Source organism: Pipistrellus hanaki, assembly GCF_964339955.1.
Source record: "Pipistrellus hanaki genome assembly, chromosome: 4".
NCBI classification, from domain to species: Eukaryota; Metazoa; Chordata; class Mammalia; order Chiroptera; family Vespertilionidae; genus Pipistrellus; species Pipistrellus hanaki.
In genome coordinates, this window is record NC_140506.1 from 27,684,758 (window position 1) to 27,699,673 (window position 14,916).

General features: G+C 36.3%; 1 protein-coding gene across 4 annotated transcripts in view; it reads right to left on the reverse strand.

Annotated features, from left to right (window-relative positions):
* The window catches only part of ERCC8 (ERCC excision repair 8, CSA ubiquitin ligase complex subunit), a 33,143-nt gene that overhangs the window by 16,177 nt on the left and 2,050 nt on the right, over positions 1-14,916 (reverse strand). For 2 of the 4 annotated variants that reach the window (XM_084880615.1, XM_084880614.1), the window contains exons 2-4: positions 12,154-12,249; positions 6,123-6,224; positions 1,992-2,115 (exon numbers count right to left, since the gene is read on the reverse strand). In XM_084880615.1, the coding sequence (XP_084736741.1) occupies positions 1,992-2,115; positions 6,123-6,224; positions 12,154-12,249 (322 nt within the window). The remainder of the gene's footprint in view (positions 1-1,991; positions 2,116-6,122; positions 6,225-12,153; positions 12,250-14,916) is intronic. The other 2 variants (XM_084880617.1, XM_084880616.1) reach the window with 2 other exon arrangements.

Here is a 14,916-nt window from a genome sequence, read left to right on the forward strand (position 1 = left end):
TAATTTATTTGACTTAAATATAAGAATGTTAATACCCTAAAAAACCTGATACTTTTAAATCCTGTTATTTGTAACACTTTTTTCCCCCTTATGTGAGAAAAAGCTTTTCTCTCACAAATCCCAGAGATTAAGATTAAAGACAGCCTGGCTCGTCATCTTTCTCTCTTCCATCCTGGGGACGTCAGCATCTACACAGATGATCTAGCCAGCACTCTGCTTCTCAGTTCCATGCAAGCATGGCTACCATACTCAGGACACTCTCATCACCTAGAACTGCTCCTCCTTTAAAACTATACATGTCAGCCTAGTCAGTGTTGCTCAGTGGTTGAGCGTTGACCCATGAACTGAGAGGTCGCCAGTTAGATTCAAGGCCAGGGCACATGTCCAGGTTTCCGCTAGATCCCTGCTGCTTAGGGATGTTGAACATCTTTTCATGTGTAAATGCCTAAGCAACAGGGAAATGCAAACCAAGACCACAATGAGGTGTCACCTCATACCTTTTAGATAAACTATTATCAAAAATAAGAAGTAACAATGTTGGCAAGGATGTGGAGAAAAGAGAACCCTTGTTGTACACTTTTAGTGCAGCCATTATGGAACAGTATGGAAGTTTCTCAAAAAGTTAATAATAGGTCAACCATATGATCTGGCAATTCTACTCCTGGATATTCATCTGAAGAAAGCAAAAACACTAATTTGAAAAGACATATGCACCCCATGTGCATTACAGCTTTATTTAATAGACATATAGAAATACTATTCAGCCACAAGAAAGAAGGAAAATCTGACATGTGTGACAAGATGGATGGACCTTGAGGGCGTTATGCTAAGTGAAATAAGTCAGAGTAAAAGAAATACCAGTTGATTTCTTTTATATGTGAAACCTAAGAAAACCAAACCAATAGAAACAGAATAAAATAGTGTTTACTAGGGGTTAGGAAGTGGGAAAAATGGGAAGATGTTGGTCTTAGGGTATAAATTTCCAGTTGTAAGACAAGAGAAGTAAAAAGTTGCCTAGGGAAAAGGACTTGAGACAGAGAGTACAACACAGTCAAGATATGATCAGAAGGCAAAAGAAGATCAATTTAGTGGCAGCAAATCATTTATGGAAAAAGAAGTAGAAGCTAAGTTTGAGGGAGTGGGGTGAGGTTACGGAAAATTTAGAATGTCAGGCTGAATTTAAACAATGGGCGACAGTAGTGGGTTTGGGTGAAGACCGGATGACTGTTTTATAATAAGATTAATTCTGGGGTAGAACTTACCATAGAAAATGTGGAAAGAAAAATGCAGGGAAACCATTTAGCAGTTTTTAGTAGTAGTTTAGATATACAGTGATGGTAAGGGAAAGAGAAATATGAGAATTAGAAGAAAGATTGCTAAGACTTGAGGACTAAATGGATGTGAGAAGTGATCAGCATGTAACATGTTAAATTTGAGCAGAGGTTCTATAGAGAGGTATAGAAATTTGGACTAGAGCTCAGGGAAAAGATTAACACTAGAAATATAAATTTGACCAAATATCATAAAAACTATTATTGGACATTTACTAAACTATAATATTAACAGCTTTCTTTTCCTTTACGTTTTTAGGTCAATAAGAGATAAGTCCAATTTCCTTCTTTATACCACAAGACCACAGTAGTTTTAAATAATAAAGATAATAGCTAATGGTTTTAACCACTTACTATGTTAGGTGCTGATCCAGTTTCTTTACAACATTGACCTATTTAAACTTAATAACCATTCTATAAGTAACAATCATTGTCCACATTAACAGATGAGAAAATGCAACACAAATAGGTTCAGATACCTGCCCAATGTTATATGTCTAGTCACCAAGATATGACCTCAGGTAACCTAACTTTCCTTAACCATTATAGTGCTTTCACATCTATTACATGACATCTTAGCAAATAATCACACCAAAAAGGTTTAGAATTAAATTCCTCATCATCCTACAGATCCATTTGGAAAGATTTTAATTTACTTACTTGTAATGTGTTTGTATCCCATACTTTCAGAGTTTTATCAAATGAGCTGGATGTGAACATGCCAGTGTCATGAGGATACCACTGTACAGTCTCCACACTATATTTGTGGACATCAGGATGGTATCTACAAAACAGCAACCAAAATTTAGAGATAACTGACTTATGTGAGTTTGAACTGATACTACATTAACAAATAGTAGTCTTAGGAAGGATGATATGAATGGCCAAATCTAGGTCACATGACTGTGTCCTAGCTGTCCAGGGAAAGAGTATGTTCAGACATCTCTAGTTTTAGGGTTCCCTAATGTGATATGGAGCCTGCTCCCTACTAAAACTCTTAAAATGAGAGGCTTCCTATTTCAGTACTGTAGCCTGGAGGGATCAGCCAGTTACACTGGACCTGTTCATGGAGGGGACGTGATTTTTCCTTACTGAAAGAGATACTTATTCTAGTTTTGGATTTGCTCTTCCCAATATCATTTTATCAGCACTATCATTCTTAGATTGTTGAATTCCTCACATACTTCCAGCATACCCACACAATATTATTTCTGATCAAGGAACTTACTCTATGGCAAAAAATGCAACTGTGATGCCCATGGGATTCACCACTCTTATATAACCCATCACCCATAGAAGCATGGTCAGGTGATGACTCAGTTATGGTATCAGCTACAATACACCTTGTGAGGGTAAAGTGTAGTCCTAAAAGATACAGTATATGCTCTGAGTGAGTGCTCAATACAGTATACGAGTCACTTTACTGAATCTTAATTAAAAAAAAAAAAACTGGGTGTTAAGAAACACAAGATAATGCAGGGACATAAGTCTTTATCTTCTAGAGATATAAATAATTATGAATAAAATTATATGACTCGATTTGTTTCAAAACAGTTCTCAGAGTGTGTGGGTGGAGATGAAATAATTAGTTATAATTGACTAGAGGCCTGGTGCACAAAATTCATCTACTTGGGGGGGGGGGGGGGCTCAAGCCTGGCCTGTGCCCTCTTGCAGTCCAGAAGCCCTCAGGGGATATCCAACTGCTGGCTTAGACCCGTTCCCTGCAGTCAGACATCCTTAGCACTGCAGCGGAGGCGAGAGAAGCTCCCACCACTGCTGTGCTTGCCAGCTGTGAGCTCGCCCTGTGGGAGCACACTAATCACCAGGGGGCAGCTCCTGTGTTGAGCGTCTGCCCCCTAGTGGCCAGTGTGCGACCAGTTGTTTCACTGTTTGGCCTATTTACAAATTAGCCTTTTATTAAATAGGATAGTTGTTAAGCTGGGCGATGGGTATGCAGCTCATTATATTACTCTCTACTTTTGTATATGTTAGAAATTTTCCATAAGATAAAAGTTAACAGAAGATGAATGCAACTGTGTGAAGAAAGGACCAGCATGAGTTCTGATTCCTTAAGGTGAAGGTTTGGATTGCAATACCAGCTTAAGGACCTTGAACATTTGTGCTGCTACCTGAAGAATGAGAACATGAAGAAAGAAAGTCTCAAATGCTAGTTCTGGCCTTGAGACAGCTACAAAAATAAAAGGGATATAGTGCCTATCCATATTTTCTTTATTTCTATGTCATATGTAGATATACTTATATATGCTTTAATTAATTTAATTTCCCTTCTTTCCTCTCTCTTAACTCCATTAATTTATAGAGGTTAACTATACAATTGAGCCCAGAGGTTGCATAATATTGATACAAGATCATGTAAAAGAAGTATTGAAAAATGGACATTATCTTGAACTGGAGTTGGATGTGTTAACTAACTAGACTTAGGTCATCACCCTTTTGGGGAAGAGGATGATACATTTTGGTCATATAATGAATACGTGCATTAGGTTAGTCTGGAACTTGTTGTCGCCCTCTCCCAACCCCCTCCTCCCCCCCAAAAAAGAGAGGGTAACCATGGGAAGAAAGATGTATATGGATATTAAACAGCCAAATGGGTAGATTGTAATGGGCACGTGCTCTTTTCTTGGCTGCTGAGAATGAGTATGAAACTCCACCTGTTTGGGGAAAATCCCCTTTGTTTCATTGAATGGCAAGACCCTGCCTCTTATTACAGAAAGCAAGGGGCTCCATTCGCGTTTCCTTCCCCTTGGCAGCAGGGGCATGGGCATGTGTCTCAAACTTCATCAATCCTGCCTGGGACTCTAAAACTCTAGCTAGTAATAAACAAATCCCAAGGATAGTCGGCAATTATTCATAGCTGTGGAGTTTAGACTCTGTGTTGGTGACATGTAGCAGAAACTAAATTGTTCCTGTGGAATAGCCTTGATGGTGTTCCCTATCCTAGTTTCTCCTGCTTTTGCTCATTTTCTACATTTAATTCTTCCAACTTCCTGCCAAGTATGTAAGAAACTAATTATCTTTCCAATAACTTTCTTTTTTAACCAATATCCCAATAAATTTCTGCTTAAAATAAGAAGAATTAAGTTCTATTTACTTCTAAGAATCTTGATCTACAAGGAGATATTCTAGTTTTAAACAAATCAAATCTTTAATGTGGTGATCACAAACGCTCATTTATATTTTAAGTAGAAAATGTTTTTAATTTAAAATAGGACAAAATATTCTATTATTCCCTTACTATGTATAATCTGTTATTCTCATTCACATTAATAAGAATTTTCGTAGAGAAAAAAAGCCTTTTTGTTGCCCAAGAACAAATACATTAAGTATAGCCCAAATAAATATCAGGAAACCATCTAAGCCACATTAACTCAACAACAATTTTTACTGAAATTATTTTTTAAAGTTCGTTTATAAAGTCTTTGAATATAAATATGCTAATTTAAATCATTTTGTAAAGATGCTCACTATAAGCCTATGTTATACTTTAAAAGACAGTGAACTCAAAAGTAAAGCAAAAGGCTGATACACTAAACATTTACCTGACTTTACACACCAGAAATATTATTTTGCTATAACAAATTAAACAATGTTAAATGTTATCTAAGATAAAACAAGATAAAAATGAATTTAATTAATATGACTTTCCTACACTTAAGAATTTAGATTTTATTTATTTTTTGGTAGTGAAGACTATAAAATGATATAAGTTTTATAAGAAACCACATTTCAGAGTATTTTAGATGGTAGCTTGCTTTGTACTAAGTTTCCCTATAACTATATATTACTTTACATTCACACAGTGGCTTTATAGTTTCCAGTGTGCTTTTTGAAAGATAGTATGTCACTTAAATAACATTTCATTTCTCACAGATACCTTGTAAGAACATGGAGAAATATTTCATAAGTCTCTATTTCCCAAAATGAAGCACCAGAGCCAAGAAACAATCATCAATCTCTCAAACATTTCATGGACTCATACACCTCTTCAAACACCGTGGGAACAAATTTAATACAGAATGGTTGTTATATTAATGTTCATGACTTTTTCTCCTTAAAAGCATTTTTTCAACACCTATTCCTTCTGTAAATTTAAAGGTCTTTTCAACATCAGATCAGAAATAGGTGACAAGAAGTGACCATTATGAACAAATAAAACATTTTATTAAAACCACAAAACATTTTGGTAAAGCCCTAAAAATAATTCTCACAAGCCTGAAAAGACAGTAAAGAATAGTCAGAAAATCCAAGACAAAGAGAGGTATGTTTTTACTAGTAAGTTAGGAAGCTTTAAGTAAGTAGAGAGGTAAGAGGGCTGTGTGCACATGTGCATGTCTGTCTGGTGAGGGACTGCCAGTATATTCACTGCTTCTAGCCATTAATCTTTTTGTTCTATTAATATCAACTAAAAAAACCCTAATTTGTGTTTATAATTAGCTGAAAGACTCATAAATGACTCCTACTCTAAGTGGTAGTAAAAGCTAATAGCTCGCTGAGGCGTGCTACGTAAGTAGAGAATAAAAAGCACATAATCAAAAGTTTTTAAATAAAATCCTTTTGAGAAATGATGTTTTGAGAAAGTCTCATTAAAAACATCTACATCTAAACTTGCTATTATTTTTTTAAGAAAATGTCAAGGAATACCCAAGTAAATACATCATGTGAACAAGTTGATTGAGACATTCAATCATATGACTATTTTCATAGTTTGCATTTGATGCAAAAAAAACACTCAACTTTTTATAAATTAATGAATTCATTTTTAATACACACCTGTCAACAGAACACACTGCTTTACATGTGTAACAAGGTTGTCTGCTGGAGTTCTCAAGATCATAAAGTACAATCACACCATCTGAACCACCTGATAACATGCTAATAATAAAAAAGTTAACATCATTTTATATATTTCAATTATTTATGTTTATGTATTTCTGAAACTTACTGATCTTTAAAAACCCACATATTTTATGCCCACAAATATAAGTAAAAATTAATCAAGACTTCAATAAACTAAATTTTCTTAATCTATTATTTACAGAATGAATATGAAAAGATTCACTGTGATCATTTAAAATTTACTTTTATGATACCCAAAAAAAGGACAGTAAAACACGATACTTAAAGAAAGGACAGTAGAAAGTAATATATTACAAAGTAATTTTAAATGTCCTAATTATAATTGTGCTAAATAGAAGTGGAATCAGATAGGCTAGCTGATTATTACTGATGCCAGCTAGCTATATGATCCTGGGCAAGTTACTTTACCTGTTTCAGACTTCAAACATTTTAGAAAAGGGAGACAGTTTCACCTAAATCATAAAGTTGATATAAATATAAAAGTAATATGCAAAGTGCCTTATATATTGCCTGGCAAAAAAATAGTGATCAATAAATATTAGATTCTTTCCATTATGAACATTTTTACTCAATTCATTCAACTTTGAGACCTGCAATATGCTAGGCACTCTGCTAATACAACTGTGAACAAGGTAGGTATGATTCCTGTCTTCGCAGAGTTTAAAATCTAGTAGGGAAGAGATACAGATCTATGAAGTTATAGATCTACATAAAGTATTGCTATTTGCTAATATTATTGTTCACTATCAATCCTCATGTTGCTGACTATTCATTCTGGTTCTCTGATTTTATTCTCTGGTAGATTCCCAAGAACCATATTCCCTGAATTCTTGCATGTTATTGACAATTTGTCCTTAAAGATCTGACTGGATATAAAATCTCTGACTCATTTTATTTCCTGAATACCTTAGATAAGAAACTTAATTTCTTTGGACAAGTCCAAAATATGTAAATATTTGCTAGCCCAGTGCACAACATTCATTTACTGGGGGAAGGGAGGAGTCCCTCAGTTTGGCCTGCATCCTCTCATAGTCTGGGACCCTTCAGGGGATGTCTGATCGCTGGCTTAGCCCTGCTTCCCTGACTGCTGGGTATGTTAGAGCAGGCCTAAGCCAGCAGCCGGACATTCCCCAAGGGACCCTTGGCACTGCTGTGGAGGCGGGAGAGGCTCCCACCACTTCTGCTGCACTTGCAAGTCATGAGCCCAGCTTTTAACTGAGTTGTGCTCCCCCTATGGGAGTGCACTGACCACCAGGGGGCAGCTCCTGCATTGAGCATCTGCCTCATGGTGGTCAGTGCACATCATAGTGACAGGTAGTTCCGCCATTAGGTTGATTGGCATATTAGGATTTTATTATATTGGATTTCTCCTTAGTTTCAACTTCACCTAAGGCATTATATCGTATATGTATTTGCTTGTGTTCCCTATGCTTTAGTCTTCATTTCTGAAACATTTTTATTTCTAATTGTTTCTTGAATCTGATCATCTCATTTCTGAGTTTTTCTAATTACAACTTATGTTATCCTTTCATATCTTTTTAAAATGACTTTTAGTTTTGAAATATTAGGTTGAAGTTCTCATTACTTTATTAGCATATCTTTCTGACATAACTGTGTGATCTATCATTGCATAACTTTTGCTTATTCTCTTCATTCTTATAATAATTTTTTATGTAATTTGACTTTAATCTGTTCTTTTGCTCATTTTTACATAAAATTAATTTTCTTAAATTTTTAGAAGGGAGACTTGGTTTAGAATATTTATGTTTTCTACTTCTAGAGCATTTTCTTCTCTTTTGAAAGATGCTCAAACTATGGAGCTTACTTTCAGAGATTTCCTGGTTGTTACCTCTCCCACATTTATCTGGGCCATCTCTTTCCTTTGTTCTAGTGTCACTATATTACTTAATTTGGATTCTATTCCAAGTAGTTTTCCTCAGTATAGGGTTCCGTCCTACAGGGGATCTGTAGTTGATTAGCTAAAGAGATATAAGAAGCTCTAGCTCCACAGGTCTGAGAACCCCTTGAACATTCAGAATATGCCATCCTCTCCCACTTTCAGCTGCTGTAGTCAAACTGGCTTGCTGAGTTTTCAACTGACTGCTGGTTATGTTAGGTATCAGGTCTATCTGATGCCCCAATGCTTTTAATGGCCTTCCCTAGTATACATGCTGATACCACATAGATCTTGCAGTTACTTCTCAGTTTATTCCCACTCATTCACACCTTGTGGCTTGTGAGGAAGTATCCTCACTTGTATTTATTATTAAGTGTTATACACTAGTTTTGATCTTGCCATCTTTAATTTCTTTGCTATTTAATTTACTTGTCCATAAAGAGCTTGTGCCAGAAATGAACATTCTTCACTGAGGAAGTCTTGCTACAAAAAAAAATTTCAGCTCACCTAATCTGTGTGCTTAGTGATGTAGTAGATTTACATTCTGGTACAAGCTCCTTATCTTGTGGTGAGCTAGTTACAAAGGGTTCATTAATAGCAGCATGTCTTAAGTAGCACCAATTTACAGACTTGTTTTAAGAAAAATTCAATACCAATTTGTAGAACAATTAGGTTAATTTAAAAGCAGTAATTCAAAGTTCTTTGATCAAGGAGTTCTAAAATCCAATTGGTTGTGGGCAATAGTTGTTGTTTCTTTATTCATTAGCTTCATTACATTTGTAGTTTTTACTCTAATTATGACTATTCAGAAATATTTATAAATTTTAACAACTACAACTTTTAGTTTGGTTGATAAAGTGTTGCAGCTTGTTTGGATACATGTGAGTTACATGTGTTCCACAACCAATTTCAAAAACCTTTATGCTTTATATTTGGGCTTTGTGAAATGCATTTCTTAAAATCACAGCACTACATGTATTATAACAACAAAAACAAACAAATGTTTTTAAAGTTGAACTCTTAAACTAAATTTAAATGGTATTTACAATAATGCCAAATGTTTCATCTTTGCTAGAATGACTTCTATAAGCTTGATTCCAGCAATTGGATGAAAAAACTGAATTATTACTGGAATTGACTGTACTTGAACTACATGATGGCCTGGACATTATTTAACAGTAAGATTATTATTATGTAATAGAGAAAACCCAAAAAGAGATACAGCTTCATGTTTTTATATGGAAAAGACAATCTGGTGTTAAAGAGGAATAAAATTAATTATAAGAATTGAGAAGTTGTCTACGGCCATACCACCCTGAACGCACCCGATCTCGTCTGATCTAGGAAGCTAAGCAGGGTCGGGCCTGGTTAGTACTTGGATGGGAGAATTGAGAAGTTATAAAAGAAAAATTGAGATTTACAGAATGATATGCAAATGTATTCTATGCAGTTGCACCTATTAAAATGTTATTTTCAGGTTAATGTCTTAAAATAACTCCTAACTTTGGAAATATATACTTCTTTACCAGATTTGTATACCCTGGTTTTATCCTAGTTTTCAGTGAATTCACTATAGCTCTTGTGGTGGTTGGTAAATATTAAGTATTTAGAGCAAGTTTCATGTACATTGGTTTTCTTAAGAAAAAGGATATCAATATTTAATTTTCCACTAAATATACAATTTGCTTTTTATTTCTCTCTTTGCTGCCAAAAGGGTTTGATGCAAAATACAAGTCTTAGCAAACAATGAAATAAATAGTTGTAGATTTTTACCACGCAATGAAGGGAAAAACCATTGCAGCGAGAATCCTGACTTCTCTTTATATGCTCTGCAAAAAGATTCCTCAGCTTATATTTCTCACACATATAATCTAGAATTTCCCACATTTCTCAATGGCTCCATGTATTTCACAGATCAAACAACTGATCATTATCCCACATGGCTGACTGGAGAATCTGTACTAAATATTCTTCCGCCAGAATCCAGGACCAAAAGAAATTGGCTGTTCATATTTGCATTATTTTATAAGCAAATGCCCCACAGCTGTCCTTGAATGGGATGTGTTATGTTAAGCCTTAAAAAGGTCAGGAAAAAGATAAGAGTTATCACTGGTCATCTTTCAGATTTAACCATGTGCTTAAGTGAGGACTTGTTCACTCTTCATGTTTCTCATTTACTACCATGTGAGGCCAGGACAGAAGATGGAAATAAAAAATAAAATTTTATCAAACCTTTCTTGGCTTATTTTAATGTTAATAATAAGACATAAGACATGATAAACTTTTCTTCAGTTACTTCTACACTTGTTAAATTAACTAGAGGCCCAGTGCATGAATTCATTCACCAGTAGGATCTCTTGGCCTGGCCTGTGGAATTGGGCTGAAACCAGCTCTCTGACATCCCCTGAGAGGTCCTGGATTGCAAGAGGGTGCAGGCTAGGCCGAGGGACCCCACTGGTGCATGATCAGGGCCAGGCAGGAACACGGGAGGTTGGCCAGCTGGGGAGGGACCGCAGGAGAGCTCCAGGGTGTGTTCAGCCTGTCTCACTCAGTGCTGATCCGCCAGACCCCAACAGCAAGATAACCAGACTGTCAGCAGCCTGGTGGTCAGTGCACATCATAACTAGTGGTTGAGCAGCCTTAGCATATTATGCTTTCATTGGTTAAACAGATGACCAGACACTTAGCATATTATACTTTTATTATATAGGACAGACTACATGAAGGGTTTTGAACTTTCTTGTAGTCATGTGGGGATCAAGATGAATTTTAAGTAAGATAATAATATGTTATGATTTGCATTTTTCCAAGCACTTCAGCTGTTGTGTGGGAAATGGACCACACAGTATAAAAGCATAGGTAATAATGCTTTGGATTGATAAGAGTAATGGCAACCAGTAACGATATGCCAGTTCCTATGCTAATCATTCTATATAATAAAAGCCTAATATGCTAAGTGTCCCGTCAGCCATTCAACCAATTAAAGCATAATATGCTAATGATATGCAGGGCAGCTCAACCACTCACTATGATATGCACTGGCCACTAGGGGGCAGAGAGTCAACTAGTTGACCAATCGCTATGACATGTACTGACCACCAGTGGACAGATGCTCCAACCCATAGGTTAGCTTGCTGCTAGGGTCTGGCCAATCAGGACTGAGCAAGATGGGCTGGACACACCCTGGAACCTTCCCACAGTCCCTCTCTGGCTGGCCAACCTCCTGCGTCCCTCCCTGGCCCCGATCGTACACCAGTGGGGTCACTTGGCCTGGCCTGTACCCTCGTGCAAACTGGGACTCCTCAGGGGATGTCCAAGAGTTGGTTTCAGCCCAATGGCAGAAAGACCGGTTGGTATGATACACACTGACTACCAGGGAGCAGATGCTTAATGCAGGAGCTGCCCCATGGTGGTCAGTGCGCTCCCACAGAGGGAGCACTGCTCAGCCAGAAACTGGGCTCACGGCTGGCAAGTGCAGCAGCAGTGGTGGGAGCCTCTCCTTCCCTAAGGGCTCCCAGACTGCAAGAGGGTGCAGGCCAGGCCGAGGAACCCACCCAAGGGCACGAACTTCGTTGACTGAGTCTCTACTGTTACATATATAATCTCAATGAATCTTCACAATAAACTTGTTGATATTATTGTTCCCATTGTATAGCTAAGGCTATTAAGAATTAGAAAAGTTAGATAAATTGCTCATGGTCACCCAGCTGACAGGTGGTCACACAGTTAATAAGTGGTAAAGCCAAATAAAACTCTGTTTTGCTTAAAACTTAATGTTTTAAAATATACTTTTACTTTTTAATATCTCCCCCATATTAGTCTCCTTGAGAGTAGCAACTATAGTTACATATCCCAACACTTAAATACTTTCTGAGTTAAAAATGAATATGTCTATCTGGCAAAATTTTGTAGGTATGAAGCTCTAGTAATCCCAGATTAAAACTTTACAACTTAAAATTTTTACTAATATTTATAAACCTTTACATAATTAACCCGAAAGCAAGATTTTACTGCTTCTCACTTAGAAAGAAAAATGTATAAACTTACTATCTCCCTTCAATAGGTTCAATGTCCAGGCTGTTAATTCCATTGCTGTGAATCCTTTCAACATCTCTGTCTTTGTTTAACTCCAGTCCCAAAACCCTTTAAAAAAAAAATTAAAATTAAAGAAGGTATGTGTGTGTGGGTGGGGGGGGGGGGGGGAGAGATAAAATAAAACAATAAGAAAATAATTCAAACATAAAAAAATGTCCTTACTCTTACTAAGATTAGATACAGTACAAAAATCACAAGTAAGCCCTGGCCAGATGGCTCAGTTGATTGGATCATCCCATATGCCAAAAAGGTTACAGGTTCACTCTGATCAGGGCACATACCTAGGTTGCGGGTTCAATCCAGTGTTTCTCACATACATATTTCTTTCTTTCTCTCTCCCTGCTTTCCTGTCTCTCTAAAATCAATAAAGACATCTTTGGGGGGAAAGGGGACTTAAAAAATGCAAATAATGTTTAAGTCTCTTTCTTAAGTTTTTATGGATTTTTAAAGACCTTACACAAAATTTTAAAATATAAAAATACTAACAATCCTGTAAATAATTTTTCCTGAAGTACTCTCTTAAACTTAATTTATATAGGTTCCAGATGTGGGTTTCTATGTTACAAGAACTATATATCGGGTCTAGTAATAATTAATGTCGTTTTTAAACATTCGTTTAAAATCTTTCTTGGCGTTGACTTGTATTGACATAACCTTCAAACACGTGGTATCTACAGAACGTGGGAAGTGCAATTAACAAGTTTTGCTTGAAAAAGTTTGTGTTTGGTTTGGTTTTTGTTGCAAAACTAGGGCTAAGAAGATGGCGGATGAAGAGCATATTTGGCACTGCATGCTTTACGAGTTCCAATTAGGAAGAAAAGCAAGTGAGGCTGCAAAAAACACCTGTAGTGCTCTTGGTCAAGATGCAGTTAGCGCCAGAAAATGCCAGCGTTGCTTTGAGAAATTTCGCGAGGGAAATTTTTCGTTAGATGACAAGAGTGGTCGAGGCCGTGTGTCCAATTTTGATCAAGAAGCTCTTCAAGCTCTTTTGGTGCAAAATCCTCAAATTACCCACAAGAGCTTGCGACAACTTTAAATTGTTCACAAAAAACAATTTCCAATCAATTGCGTGCACTTGGCAAAGTCCAAAAGTTTGGAAAATGGGTTCCTCATGAGTTGACCGACAATAACCGTAATCAAAGAGTCACAATTTGCAGTTCGCTCCTCTCTCGTCAAAACCGTTTGCCGTTTTTAGAGCAAATTGTTACCGGAGATGAAAAATGGGTGCTGTATGTTAATTTGAAAAGGCGGCCTCAATGGTTGGACAAAAATGAGGCTCCGCAGCCCACGCCAAAACCTGACTTGCATGCGAAAAAAGTGATGTTGTGTGTTTGGTGGAATTTTAAAGGAATTCTTCATTATGAACTTTTACCATCTAACCAAACCATTACAAGTGCAGTGTATAGTGCCCAATTGGAAAGGTTAGTCCAAGCTTTAAGAGAAAAAGAACCCGCGCTGATTAATCGGAAGGGCGTAATTCTTCACCACGATAACGCACGACCGCATACTGCAAGAATCACTGCTGAAAAACTGCGCCAGTTGGAATGGGAAGTTCTCCCTCAACCTGCATATTCTCCTGATATTGCCCCTTCCGATTACCATTTGTTTCGTTCTTTGCAAAACTTCCTTCTTGGAAAAAAATTTAATAATGAAGAATGCCTCAAAAATGCATTGACCGAATTTTTTGCATCAAAATCACAAGAATTTTACAACAGAGGGATTAAAATGCTTCCTGAGCGTTGGGCACAAGTAGTAGAAAACAACGGCAACTATATTGTTGATTAAATTTTGTTGTATTGTTTAAATAAATTCGATTTTAAAAAGTATTAGAAAACGACATTAATTATTACTAGACCTAATATTATACCATGTGCTAATGTCTTAAAATAACTCCTAACTTTGGAAATATATACTTCTTTACCAGATTTGTATATCCTGGTTTTCAGTGAATTCACTATAGCTCTCATGGTGGTTGGTAAATATTAAGTATTTAGAGCAAGTTTCATGTACAATACATTGGTTTTCTTAAGAAAAAGGATATCAATATTTAATTTTACACTAATATACAATTTGCTTTTTATTTGTCTTTTTGCTGCCAAAAGGGTTTGATGCAAAATACAAGTCTTAGCAAACAATGAAATAAATAGCAAACAATCAAATCTTCTACGGTCACCATATATTAGGACCCCCCCCCCCCCCCGCCCCCTTAGCCCCTAACCCTTTCCCGCTGGCAACCACCACACTACTGTTTGTGTTCATGAGTTTGTTTTATACCCCACATATGAATGAAATCATATGGTTCTTAGCTTTTTCTGAATGACTTATTAGGTCTATCCACGTTGTTGCAAATGATGATATTTCATCCTTCCTTATGCCTGAGTAGTGGTCCATTGTGTATATGTGCCACATCTTCTTTAGCCAGTCCTTTAAATTTAATTTAAAGAGTGCATTTTATTAAATTTTTATTCAAATATTTAGAGACAAATTTTCATGGAAATTTAAACTGATAAATTCAGCTGAGGACACCTAGTGGACAAAAGCTTAAATTACAGTATGTTAAATAAATTCCAGGAGCATTTCCTATGCCTTAGGTGTAAATATAAAATGAGTATGTTTAACTCAACAATTAGGCACATTTAAATAAAGCCAATTAAATACTTATAAATAAATTAATAATCTCATAAATTAAGATGAATGAAATTTTTGATATTCCAT